Source organism: Sesamum indicum, linkage group LG6, assembly GCF_000512975.1.
Source record: "Sesamum indicum cultivar Zhongzhi No. 13 linkage group LG6, S_indicum_v1.0, whole genome shotgun sequence".
Taxonomy (NCBI): Eukaryota; Viridiplantae; Streptophyta; class Magnoliopsida; order Lamiales; family Pedaliaceae; genus Sesamum; species Sesamum indicum.
In genome coordinates, this window is record NC_026150.1 from 2,601,103 (window position 1) to 2,615,299 (window position 14,197).

Genomic DNA, 14,197 nt, shown 5'->3' on the forward strand with positions numbered 1-14,197 from the left:
TCATCCTCAGCGTCATCATTATCCAGAGCGTCATCAATGGCATCTGACATCATTTCAGTCTACATGTTCGAGCATGCGTGGAAAGGAAAGCACAGGAAAGAAAATGTTAACTTCAGATGCTACATGTAATATCTCAGCACAAATATAAACTTACGGTCATATCCATTTGCATCGATTGCTTCTGAAATTCCCGAATCACCTTTGCCTGCTTTGCAGGGGCCATTTGCTGCAAAATAATCACTGTATTTAGACAATGGTCATACCCGCTGGTTGCTGAACTTACATCTCATACAATTATAATTTTGCTATTGTGTTTGCAGGTATGTTGTGCTGCAGATATCAGAAAGATGATTAAAATACATGTAAACTAATGACCTAACCTTATTCATCACTGCCATAGCTTTACTGGCACCTTTCATACCAACAGCTACAGAAGTTTGGGCAGACATTGCCTGCAAACAGATATACGAAGTCACATAAATTACCTTGGGTCCTAGAGCCACTGAAACAACATCACAAATGAGTTTGAGTATCTAATTATGTACCTGGGTGTGAGTAGCTATACCTCTCATCTGAGCTCGACTACCTTGTAAGTTGGCTATTTGTTGCCGAAGTCTGACTAGCTGACGTGCTAGGATTTTGGTTGCTGCCTGGAAAATGAAGGGAGAACAAAAGACATGAGGAGATAAGAAGTAGTTTCTCAGATGGTAATTTGGTTCCGTTATGTAGGCTTTATAAGCCATGTAATTTAGATCTTCTACGCACTTCATTCCGTTTTAGCAGTCCTTTTTATCTCAGCGACAAGTCTCTTTTCCTGCATCACAAAACAACCATCCTACTTCTTACATATAAGAACACAAAGAAAACAGTAAATAAAACACATCAAGAATCTCAACGTACCTCTAATTGCAATGTGTGGATTTCCTTTTCGATACCTAAACGAAGACCACAGACCAAATATAACTATATTTCACTTGGGGTTGTGTTGCTCACGCAAGTAACAGGTCATAAACATAATAATCTAAGAAACGATAACGAAAACGTAGAAATAATAATCACCATCTCTTTCTACACGTGAGTTGGAAACTAAAACTCCATCTCTCTTTCTCAAAAGGCCAAAACACCACAAACTGCATATCTTCTGTCTTGTAATTGATCATATGTCAAGCATTAACCAATCCACAAAACAGAGGAGACGACTAACAGAATTCAAAATTCCAAGAAAGAACAACTATGATTTGTGGCTGTTAACTGATATTACAGCTTAAGCCATCAGGAAGAATGATACTTGTTCCAGACGACACAAATACAACAGATAATCTACATAATTCAAGTAAATACAGTAACACATGCACTTGAATCACAACATAGAACTGTATAAAGTGAAATCATAACGGGCAGACTATAAAAACTAGCAGAAACAAGTACCTCTAGTAGCATTGGCCATTTCCCGTTTACTCTCCCGAAGCGCCTCTGCAATCAAGCATTACAAATTTGGACTAGTGTACAGACGAATAGAACCCAAAAAAAAAAAAAAAGAAGAAAACAAAATAAAAATTCAGGAGACAACCCACTGTACACGAATTCACACAGAAACAACAAAGTGAATGGATTTCATTCAAATGATCGAAATAATAGTAATGAAACGAAGCAGAGTTGGTCAGAGTGCGAAACAATAAATAAAAAAGTAAAGAAAACAAACCTTTGGGCTTAGGTTTTCTGGAGAAGATGTTCATTGTGTCGATGAAGCACACGGATAAATGTTGGTATTCAGGAATTCAATTACCTATGCGGATCATATATATATAGAGTTATATAAATCAATAGTATTGTTATGCGTACGCGGTGAGCTGCTTGTGTTGTGTGCGTGTATTCGTGCTTCGACTTGGAGGGTTTAAGGAATGCACCTCCGGATTTCCAGCTTTCTTTTTCGCTTCTTCTTTTTTTATTATCCCATTTGTTTCTGGAGCATAATAATATGTTCTCAATTCCTCACTCCCCAACTCTCAAACACCTTTAATCCAATTTATCCCTTTATTAACAAATAAACTACCAATTTATTCTTCTATTTTATAAAAAATATAGCAAAATATTCGTCGATGCGTTTTGTGAAATTACACACACCTTTTTTAATTTTTTTTAAAATTTAAGATGACATTTATACTCTTATTTAAAGATTATTGGATCTTAATTTTAATTTAAAGTCCAAATTTATTAATAAGTCAATGAATTAAATTTCATCTCATTCAAATCAACGGTTTCGTTTTAATTAATTAATAATATACATAATTAAATTTGAATAAAATATCTACAAATATATATATATATATGCTTATACAATAATGTATATATTTTAAATATAACAAAAATATATATGTGCATATGTAGAGAGAGAGAGAGAGAGAGAGAAGGGAAGATGGTATTGGAGGGGAGGAGGGGAGCACAGGGACGGGTTGGTGAGGAAGGCCAAGGGGCGACGGAGCTAGGGAGGGGAGATGGGGATGGGGGAAAGGATAAGGGGCGAATCTGGATAGGCAACGAGAGAGGGGTTGGAGAGCGACAGCCACGACCAGCTGTGGGAGTAAGATGAAGAAGAAGGTGGTTATATGTATATATATATATATATATTATTATTATTATTAACTAAAAATCATCTCCAAATTCAGAGGGGCGCGTGTAATATACTCATGGATATAAAGGGATATTTTGTTCTAATTTTTATAATATAGAAGAATAAATTGTTATTTTTTGTTCTATAAAAATATTTTGCACTTAAAACAGGGACAAATTGCATGTTTCCCCACCCTAAATTACTGCTACTTTCTTTTTAAAGATTAACATACTTATACAATACCTTTTTATTGATTAAAAGTTACGACATTCGTCAAACAATAAATTCATTTTATTTGCATCTATTAGATTTTAATTTAATTTTTTTATAAATTGATCAGTATATTTTTTTATATATTTTATAAAAAAAATTAAAATATTTTTATGAATTAATACCTTTAATTTTTTTTCACATTTTTCAACGACTTTTTTTTAAAAATAATAAAAATTCAAGAAGAATAAAACATTGATAATATTAATATTCTCGCTTTTTATGATGAAGTTTTTGTTAAATTGCAGTTGCGACCCCGATAATTTTATGTTTCTCATAACTTTATCTATATATTTGTGTAGAACTTATTTATTTAGTAGGAAATATAATATTTATTTAATTAAATAAAAAAGCCACGAAGATAAAACAAAAAATAATAAAATGAATGAGAAATTATAAAATCATATTAATTAATAAAAAATATGATTATTTGTGAAATAAATAAATAAATATAATTAGAAGCATTTATCCACCATACCAGTTACTGGATTTCCACCTTAGTAAACAGAACACTGTAAATTTGTTTGTGATTTCTAAAACATGTACGGCACTTCTACTTACAACATCATATATAGAATTCTCAATTACATAACTTTTTGACCAGGGAAAAGTAATGAAACAATTAATTAATTGTTTCAAATGCGACGATCTTCAGTTAGAAATACATAATAAATTCACAAAATTTTGGCGTATATATATTGTTTCCAAATATGTATATTATAAGTAACAGATTTTTCTAGCAGAGCTACTTCTGCTTCCATTCCTAAGGTTCTCATGAAATTCTGCCCAGCAGTAACTTAACTAATTCACATACTTTGAATGGCTCGTCAATGTCGACAAGAGAAAAAGACATCATTAGCGAGAATGTAGAACATTTAACATGCAACAAATTGAACTTGGAATTTGAGAATCATTAGCAAGCCCCAGAAGTTATGGAAGAGAAATGCCGGAGGCTATGTCAAAGCTTAAAAAAGGTTTAGAGAATAATGATTTTCAAATAAGTTCAAATCATAAGAGCCAAAATTGGAGTATTCTTCTTTTCGCAATGAATTCAATAGAAAGTAAATCCGCATGATAAACCAACACAACTTTCATATCCCTACGCCAAACTCTTAAATATCGGAAATTATACTTGCTCAGGCCGCACTCTCTTTCTTTAATTTTGCAAGCTCCTGCCGGACGACACCAGCCCTCTGCAAACTCAAATATAACAAACATTCAGACTTCTGACGAACCTTTACCGGTAAGAAGGTCCAAAAGATTATGCATGAGTAAAGCAATCATAGTCCACAATACTAGTAACAATATTGCCATTTCGAAGCATCTTCTCTAAAATAATATCTGTTTCATTACTTAAGTATATGAAGATATATATATAATATATATAGCCTATGGCACAATGTCCAGACCTTGATCTTAGCCAGCATTAGTTTGAACCGGTCGAAATCATTCAGGGAAGCCCTCCTCTTCTGAACAATCAGCTTCCTTCCCCAGGAGCTCTTTTCCCATTTGCCCTTCACATCTGCCAGAAAAAAACAGAGCTTTATAATTTCATTTCCAAATCAAATGTTGGTATAATCTTCTCCAAATCTAAACACGCACCGGCAGCCTCCATAGCAGCTATAAGAGTCTTCTTCTTTGGAACTCTCTTGATGTCGATCTTGATGTCTGTGAGAGAGAGCCTCTTGAAGTTCATCTGGCTCCGTACCATGTCTGGAGCATCGACTAGGGCCTGCATTCGGTAAATGGGTTATTGAAGCCAAATTTAGTCAGTTGATGGTATAAATTAAACAAGTAGGACAAGTTTAAAAATCATCATCCCCATTCAAACTTAGCTACCGGGCAAGCCAGGCAGTAGCTGATACCCTAATTCATTAATCAGACTGAGTCATTATCCATTAATGCCTCACTTCTATTCACGGTGATGGCATTGAGATGAAGATAATACATAAAAACTTGGATTAATGTTTCATGATAAGATGATAATCTATCATCGGCATGATTACATATTGCACAAACATCCCAAGTGGCTATATTGCAAGATAACCTATTCACTAGTAAAGGGTAGGCGTCAAAATTGGTAACAAGAAGCTCATTCTTTCTGTTTCCACTGATATAAAATCATCAACAGCTAAAAACAAGCACACAAAAAGCTTGATTTTTAGAAACCAATCCAATCCTAAATCATCAGTCTGACTTGCTCTCACCCATCTAGATAACCGCGGAAAATCCATTGTTACCACCCACAAAAGTAAGAGTTAGATAACACAGGCAAGACCAAGCAACAACCTTAGTTACATCCAACAGTAAGCATAAACCGTGACAGAGGAAGATCAAGAAGCAGAATCAACAGTAAAACTGTCTAATGGAGGTCATAATAAGGACTGCAACCGGATGATTGAATAACGCAAGCAAAATCCATCAGAAAAATGAAACAGGAAACGAAGATACGTACCCGGTTCTGGTCGATTACGTCAACGATAACGACAATCTCGACGTACCTCTTGAACGGCTACACACGAAACAAACAAAGCAAAACAATCAAAATCCACAAAATCCAATCTACACTACTACTGTAAAAAAACATAAGTACATTCCGAGAGACTCACCATTTTCGGCAACAATCTGCGAATGCGGACTAGGAGAAGAAGCGAGTGGGAAGCAAGGGCGGGGGTGAAAGTGAAAGGTTTCTGAACGTGGAATTAGGGTTAGGGTTTTTGTCTGTTCGTATTGGGCTGCGTGGATTTTGGTGTGATGGATTCGTCTGTGGGCTCATTGTTACTTCAATAGACTCTAGCCCGGTAATGCTGGCCCATTATGAATCCAATTTATTAATTTTATTAATAATAATAATAATAACGACGATGAAAATAATATATTTAATACAGGCGACAATTAAATTATTATTATAGTACATTGTATTTACTAAGTACACAAATGTACAATTTAATTGATGATCTGTTACGTTTTGATTGGTGACTTTTTTACATTGATTTATATCGTTAATTATTCAATATTTAGTGATCTGTTTAAATCAAATTATTCATTCTGTCGTGATAAAATCATAATACAATCAATACTTCAATAACATGACAACCGTACAAGTAGGCGTGGCAAATTCAAATACTATAATTACAAAACATTTAATCATATACAATAAATGCAATTGTTAGTTATATGTGGTAGTATGTTTTGTATTTTGAAATTAAATAAATGAATATAATAATTATCATAAAATTGATTTAAAAAATTTAAGAAAAGTATTTGTGCAACTTAGGGAAGTAAAGAGTAAATAAGAATGGAAAGGAGAGAAGAAAAGGAAAAAACCACTATATGATCAATTTACCCACACATGTATTGTACATATACAACTTCTCAACTTTGGTAACATAGTCAAAATATTAAATGCAATTTTTATTTATTTTTTTTTTTACAAATTTATAATAATATTTACTCATTCTATTATAAGAAAATTATACGTAGTGTTTGGATTTGTATTTTGAGTGTTTTATTTTGATATTTTGGAGATAGAGAGAAAAAAATAAAGATAAATAAATGTGTGTGGTATGTTAGGATTTGTGTTTTGAGATAATTTAAAATATTTTAAATAAGTGGTATAGGTATGATGTTGGAATTTGGAAGACAACAATCACTGTACATTGAATCACATATATTTTACATATAAAAATATGTATATGTAATAATATTGTATGTTTAATGTTGTATTTATTGGAGACAAAAATTATTGTCCATTGTCAAATCATGTCTCTTTTATATTATATATAAGTGTATACATATATATTATATATAAAAAGTTGAAAAATAAAAAAAATTACACAAATAATGTGTAAAAAACATAAAAATAATATAGAACGTGTTTTATCTTGTCTAAAAAAATGATGAAATATAAAACCAAACATAATGACAAGTTTTCTATTTATTTTCTCTATCATGTACCCTTTTTTTTTTTTCATTATTTTTGTAATTGTGATAGGAATTATGCAATGAAAAGTTCCTTTAACCCTCTGAAACTTTGAAGTTATCAAATATAATAAAAGTCTGCGTCTTTTTTTGTTGTGTCGGAAACGATTCGATCCACCTGAACCAACGGCCTAAAAGAGCCACCATTGATATTCACTCTATATGTTGGTTGATTGTTTGACAAGTGGTTCTTATTTGCTTTAATATATAGAATCCTATAAATACTTGTGGGGTAAATTAGATTGGTGTGTATTAATGATTGTGAGTTCTAACTTTCCATCTCAACTTTATTTCATGCGAATTGACTTAATTCTTTTAGGATTTTATTCGAAAAAACCTAACAAAACCGTATTGCGGATAATTTGCATACAAGACAATGGGGTGGGTTGCAATCCACAAAGGATTAAAGCAGTAACAACATTAATTTGAATCAAATTGTATTTTAATGATTGAATTATATTTTCTTTATTTTGTTCAATTCAAATATAATTTTTTTCTAAAAGATATTATTATAGAAAAAGACAATTCATTTTAATTTTACATATCAACAATTTAAGCACATATGTCTCATTATTAACTAATGGTAAATATAAATGCACATAAATACAGAAGAAGAGTGGTAAACGAAGAACCGTTACACAGTGTGCGTAGTGTGTGTACCATACCAAATTATTTCGGACGTCCACAATTGTTTTCTTCATCATCCTCAATCATCAAACCCTAATCAAAATTTCTCTGCATTTCTGAACTTTTCAACCCGTATTCCGATTCTCAGCCTTGTCGTTGGAGCATCGTTGACGAGAATTCATACGCAAATCGCTGTGCCAATTTCGGCAATATTAGACGCCAATTCCGAGGTACAAATTGGGAACGTAATTTATGTATGTATATGCGTGATTTGGTAATAGTTTTGTGAGAGAGATGGATTTACTGGGGAAGTTTGATCCAAAATTGTAAACTTGATTTAGCTGGCAAGAGGATAAAATGGGTATATCCGATGGATCATTTATTGTTAATTTATTATGTAAACATGGGTCTCTGAATAATGTTGATTTTAGTCTGTATCTGGGTGATTTTAGACGACATGGGAAACTCTATGTGCATGATGTGCAGGAAAGACGGGTAGGTCCCTTGTTGATTTTCTTCTCCTGTTCTCCCCCTCGATTAAGCAACTACGTTTTGTAGTGGCTATGGATAACTTGGTGCTTATTTTCGACCAGGATGTTTTTCAACTCAGCCACTGAGGAGTTGGATGCCTACTATCCTATTAGACCTGAATGCCTAGCTGATGTTGCCAAGACCAGATTTAAGGCCAGGGTATGCAAAAATGTCTTGCTCAGATTTCCAATTTAGTTGATTACTTTAAGCATTTGTTTATATTGGGTGGTTGGATTTAGATGCATTCACGGTCATTTGAGGAATCCAATAATTATTCAAAATTTCTTGAAGTAGTCATGCAGTCTTGAACGTATATTCGACTACCAGATGAGTTATCCTTGTGACTTTTGAATGTAATTTTTGCATCCGCCAGTGCATGTAGGGTTGATATGTTTCTGAAAATGCTCCGTTGGAAGGGAGAAGTGCATATTGTGTGCTTAAACCATTTGTTTATGGTTATCCTTATCATCGTAAACCACTATATTTAATGTACTTGTTTTTTTTTTTATGCTGTTATTTTGCTTTTGTAATATGACATACTTGCTCCAGACCTTATTTTGATAACACAATCTTTTTTTATCTGACTGTATTGTCAGGTAGGCAAGACTCTTAGTCCAAGAAGATGGAATGCAGCATTTTCTCAAGATGGCCATTTGGATATAGCTGGTGTTCTCAGGAGAATCCAAAGAGGGGTAAATTTAAGTTTTGGTGTGTACATTTAGTATTGAGTTTTTGCCTTCACAACAATACTAGTTGTTATAAGTGATATAAGAATCTTCAAACGGCAATCCCGCACTGATGTCCTTCTCTTCATTGGTTTTCCTTGACATGAGCGCCTGTTTTACTTTGTCAGTGATACCTTGCATGGCAACATGGGGCAAGGAAAACTGTATCCAAAATGGGCAAAAGTGCTGGCCTGCAGTACTTCCGATATCCCAAAAAACCATGTGCTTGTTTCACTACAAGTCTCAGTGATTTATATGTTCAGCTTATCAGAATATCACTCATCTTGTTGAAGGATTATTTGATCATGAAATTTGGGGCTATCTACATCCTTTTCGTAACATTGATGTCTGTGCACGTGGACCATGCATGAATCTAACATTATATTCCATTAAAGATACTCATGTTATCGGGGAACTCCTATTGTTGCAGCTAATCCGGCTGAGAGTTGTATTTATGCTGAATGATTAGAGATCATCAATTTATGACTGCAAGTCGCATCAAAGACATGTATGTTATTTGGTATCTAGAATAGACTTAATACTAAATGGCCGTACAGAAATGACCTTACATGCACCTTATTTTGCTAATATTTTGGAATCTCATAGGATTTTACTTCTTGGAAGTTGGATTTCCTGCTTGCCAATTAAGGAAAGGGCATTTTAGAACACAAATCAAGTTGGCTACACTTTTAATACTTACATGCAGTTTGAGCTGGATTTTTTTTTTTCACACAAAAAGAGAATATTCATGCATAACCATTGGCATAGAAGCTTATTAGCTGTGTAGATTAGAAAAATGCTAATTTTCTTTCATTTTTTTGGCAACTATATTAGGGGATTCATCCTACAATTAAAGGGGTAGTCTGGGAGTTCTTGTTGGGATGTTATGATCCCAACAGCACATTTGATGAAAGGAATGAAGTCAGGGAGCGGAGAAGGTACGGAACCTATTTCACTTGAAACAGCTCCTATAAGCTATTGAGTATAACCGAGTGACCTTATTTATGCTGAGGCACAAGTGAATGAAATTGAAGTTTGGTCTCTCCTATTTTTTGCTAATGGAATGCGGGGAAGAAATGGGAATAATTTGTTTTAGTTTGGTTGTTTACACATGATATTTCGAATCTGATAATTTGACTTGAGTCTTGAGTGGAATTGCCTCACTTGTATATATGTCAAGCAAAGGGCTAGTGGTACCTGTGAATTATCTTCCATCCCTTCAAGTTCAATTGCTAGTGCTACTATGTGATATGCTGCTTAATTTCATTGCCAAAAACCTCTCAGGCTTCTTAATATGGGGTCTTGGTGCAATAAGGTATTATGTCCATCTCGATTCACATGTGAGAACATCAACTTCGAGTATTTGTAGTTGTAGGTTGAAGAAAAATCTGTTGTCATCTTGTTGTAAGCTACATTATTGACATCTTATAGATTTATTTTTCGGGGCACATTATAGTATTGATGGATGATGAACCACTGGTAACATGGTTTGACGAGCTTATTGCAATATCAGAAGTTATGTGCTTAAAATGAGAATCTGCCTCAACTTCTAATTGCTTGGGATAAACATGGCTGTGGTTTTTTATTGATTGTTGATGTGGAGGGAATGCCGGAATGGACACTTTACTGAAGAAGACCTCTTTGTCAGTTTTGATCGTGGTGGGGTTGCACTACTATGTGTTCCATATATTCTTAAATATGTGTGTGGATTTATTGTCAGAGTTACAACTTCAATGACCTATAGATGAAGCACATCTATTTACTCTTTGTCTACATTCAGGGAACAGTATGCTGCATTGAAAGCTGTATGTCAAAAGATGGAACCCACCATTGGCAGTGGAAAGTTCATCACAACAGCTATAATCTCTGATGATGGCTGCCCAGTGCAAGATGCTTCCGCTGACGCTAACACAGAAGATAATAATGGTGCCATGTCAAATAGTGGCCCTTCAGATGAAAGGGAGATCCAGTGGAAGCTTAGCCTGCCTCAAATTGGTTTGTCCTTGGGCATAGTTTAATTTTCACATTAAGTTCGATCTAAAATTAAATATTGTCGAGAATTTTGTGTTGTTCATTTTCTTGTAACATTCTTGTGCATATTTCTTTTATTTGATTTCTTGATAATAAAATGTAAAAGCCTGTGAGTCCCTTTTATGATGGTTCTGGTTCATGTGCTCACTCATGCAACCTTTTTCAGTATAGTTGTGCTCTGAGGGTTCTGCCACACATGCTTGAAGGGTTATGTTCATACATTGCTGATTATTACAACTGACACAATCACTGGAATTTGTGCTCTAGGTTTGGATGTTGTCCGGACTGATCGTACTCTTGTATTTTATGAAGATGAAGCTAATCAGGCAAAGCTCTGGGATGTTCTAGCTGTCTACACTTGGATGGACAAAGACATTGGGTATGTTCAAGGTAATTACTTGTGTTTAACCCAAGGCACCAGAACTGCTTGTGAAACGTCTTACCCGTTTGTATGGTTATCCTTCTTGAAAATGAAGCAGATGCCTTCTGGTGTTTCGAACGTGCAATGCGTAGACTAGTAAGATTCCATTGCCCTAAGCAAAATGGTGATGAGCTTATTACGTCAGTGTTGATTAACTTTCAAATTATGTATTTCTGTATTTCCTCAAAGAGTAGGAGTGCTAGTGTTTTAATGGATACAGTGCTATATATCCTCTGAGATTTATCAGGGTAGACTGTGTTTCTGGTATTTCTCAAATGAAGAATTATGACTTTTTAAGGTTTTAACTTGTCTAGCATTGATAACTGATTCTTCATTTTTGTTTGCAAAGAGAGAAAATTTCAGGTGCACCACAACTTCTATGGGAGTGCAATCGCAACTGGGTACGCTTGCCCAAATTATTAAAGCCATTGACCCAAAGCTCCATAATCACCTTGGTATAGCAGCTTCCTTGGTAGAACTTTCCATGTATAATTCTGCATCTCACAATAAGAGGATTTATATCTTTCATTGAAGTGACTTCGGGTAAAGGACTACTGAGTTGTACATTTAACTCTTAGTAACGGGAAACATTTACGATATGAGGGCAAAAGTTTGGGGTTTCATTGGTTATCTAGGAATGCATTGCATGCTGTGCAATAAATTCATGCAGTAAGACTGAGATCTTTTGGAGTCTTCCATATTAGTTGGTCCCCTCTACCCTGTGTATGGACTGAGACACCTACCCAAAAAGGAACATTAGAAAGGGTGGCAAAAGATTAATTCTGGTGTCTGTGTGTCAAATAACATGAATAAAGCTATAGGAACCTATTGATATAATTATGCTTTCTCTCTCTCTAGAATTTTTCTGTGTGCGTCAAGAAACAAAAATAAAGTTGTAGGAGTATATTGATATAATAGTCTGTGCTCACTCTCTCTCTCTCTCTCTCCCCCTGACTTAAGCCCACCTTTCCATTTGGCAGAGGAGGTGGATGGTGGGGAATATTTGTTTGCCATTCGTATGCTAATGGTTCTTTTCCGAAGGGAGTTCTCATTTGTGGATGCAATGTATCTCTGGGAGGTAAAAGAAACCATCTAGCTTTAAATTCTTTACTTGAACCTGCCCTTTCAGCACCCTGGTTTGCACAAATTCTTTAATTGCATAGATTGTAGACTACCTCCTTGTTCACACATTTTTCATTTTCCATTGGATGGAAATATTATAACAGGTTTCTGTTTTTATCAAACTACACTTTTGGTTATATTCTTTGATTCTCTTCCCTTACTGCTATTTGCTAAAATTTGTAATTTAGGTCATGTGGGCCATGGAGTATAATCCAAATATCTATTCGCTGTATGAGGAGTCAAGTGAGCCTGGCAGTGTAAAAAATGGTGAAAAAGTAAATAACAAGATGCTCAAGCAGTATGGAAAGTTTGAGAGAGAAAATATGAAAACTGGATGGACAGACCAGAGAGGTGCCCTTGCTGTTTTCCTTGTTGCTAGTGTACTTGAAAAGAAGAATAAGCAACTTCTGAAAGAGGCTCAAGGCCTGGACGATGTCGTCAAGGTACTTCTTTCCCCGATCTGGCGACTTCATATTGCTTGTCCATCTTTTAATTTGACGAACATGCACTATTTGGAAATCTCTATCTAGATCTTGGGCGAAATCACAGGAAATTTGGATGCCAAAAAAGCACTAAAAGAGGCACTGAAAATTCACAAGAAGTATTTGAGCAAGGCAAGATGCATCCCTGCTATACTTATTACTTATATTCCTCTGGCCTTTATCCTATGTCTCATTGCTCAACTTTGAATGCAGGCAAAGCAACCAGAGTAACCACTTGTGCAGTGTGGCAGCTAGTTTCTTTTTATCTTTTTTGTTTCTTTATTTGTTGTATTTTTTGTATCCATTCTTTTTGAGTTGTGGAATCAACTTTTCTTGGTAGATAGGCATTTGTCATGGATCGTCCCTAGTCGTTGTATTGCACACAGCTCTTTGTAAAAGAAATCAACCCTCAGATCAACCCGGTTATTGTAATTGTCTATAGTAACACCCGTTCTGTTATACAGTTGAATCTGAGATTTTGATGATAGGAATGTAAATTGAACCCAGCCAAATTGAACTGGCTAATTAAAGAATCACAATCTTTCTCTTCTTTCCTTTTCCATTTTGTCCAGTTTATACTGACTGTTGAATAAATTTGTAAAAGAGGAGGGGAATTTGTAACTGTGTGTTGTGCTTATTTTCGGAAAAAAGAAAGCCAAAGTAATTGGTGTCACTCTGCAAACCATAATCCACTATAATGGGTGTCACTCCACATACACAAAATAATTTTTTTGATAAAATTAAAAAAAGAAAAGAGGATACTTATGGCTACATTTCCTAATCTTCTATACATTTTGAAATCAGCTTTTTGGAAAATGATACACACACCCCTCCCCAAAAACGCCAACAACATTATTTAAATTACTCTGATGTTTAACTGTCGTGGATAACTTTGACAATTATATAAAAAATAGAGATAATTTGCATAAATAGACATACATTAAGGATATAAATATAATTATTTAGAAGAATATTATTAATTTCAACTTATACCTAATTGTGCCCACACAATGAGAGAGGACGACTTCAACATCTTTGACTTATGTTACATAAGATTTTATTTGATTTTTTTTTATCATCTTTTTTTCTCCTCTCTTCAATTTTCATTCATATATTATCGTTTTTTCCTCACTATTTTTAAATAAAATATTTAAATTATTTTGCATGTACATCTCGATAGTTTGAAACTTACTAGTAAGTCAAGGATTAATGCTATTTATATACTATAATATTCTAAGTGAGCAAATTATCCCTAAAACAGTAACAATTTACTCACTGCTTTTTCTTAAACGGAGCAACTTAGGAGTTAAATTATTTTATTTTAAAAAAAAAAAGTATCTTGCTTTTTATTTTCATCTATATTATATATAATTGAAGAGGCATGAATTGGTGTCTT

At 34.2% G+C, this 14,197-nt stretch overlaps 2 protein-coding genes and 1 pseudogene across 2 annotated transcripts; 1 reads left to right on the forward strand and 2 right to left on the reverse strand.

The window, feature by feature from the left end:
* Positions 1 to 2,066, reverse strand: part of LOC105163433 — a 3,651-nt pseudogene extending 1,585 nt beyond the window's left edge.
* Positions 3,826 to 5,628, reverse strand: LOC105163590 (60S ribosomal protein L14-2). The gene is made up of 5 exons (XM_011082002.2): positions 5,491 to 5,628; positions 5,337 to 5,393; positions 4,484 to 4,613; positions 4,291 to 4,403; positions 3,826 to 4,074 (listed from the first exon to the last, which is right to left on the reverse strand). Exons 1-5 carry the CDS (start codon positions 5,491 to 5,493, stop codon positions 4,018 to 4,020), a joined length of 360 nt encoding a protein of 119 aa, XP_011080304.2. The 5' UTR covers positions 5,494 to 5,628; the 3' UTR covers positions 3,826 to 4,017.
* On the forward strand, positions 7,726 to 13,361 carry LOC105163435 (TBC1 domain family member 15-like). Its single transcript, XM_020694813.1, has 12 exons — positions 7,726 to 7,984; positions 8,083 to 8,179; positions 8,617 to 8,712; positions 9,580 to 9,683; positions 10,526 to 10,740; positions 11,044 to 11,167; positions 11,212 to 11,293; positions 11,547 to 11,652; positions 12,178 to 12,275; positions 12,508 to 12,762; positions 12,850 to 12,933; positions 13,015 to 13,361. Exons 1-12 carry the CDS (start codon positions 7,908 to 7,910, stop codon positions 13,030 to 13,032), a joined length of 1,356 nt encoding a protein of 451 aa, XP_020550472.1. The 5' UTR covers positions 7,726 to 7,907; the 3' UTR covers positions 13,033 to 13,361.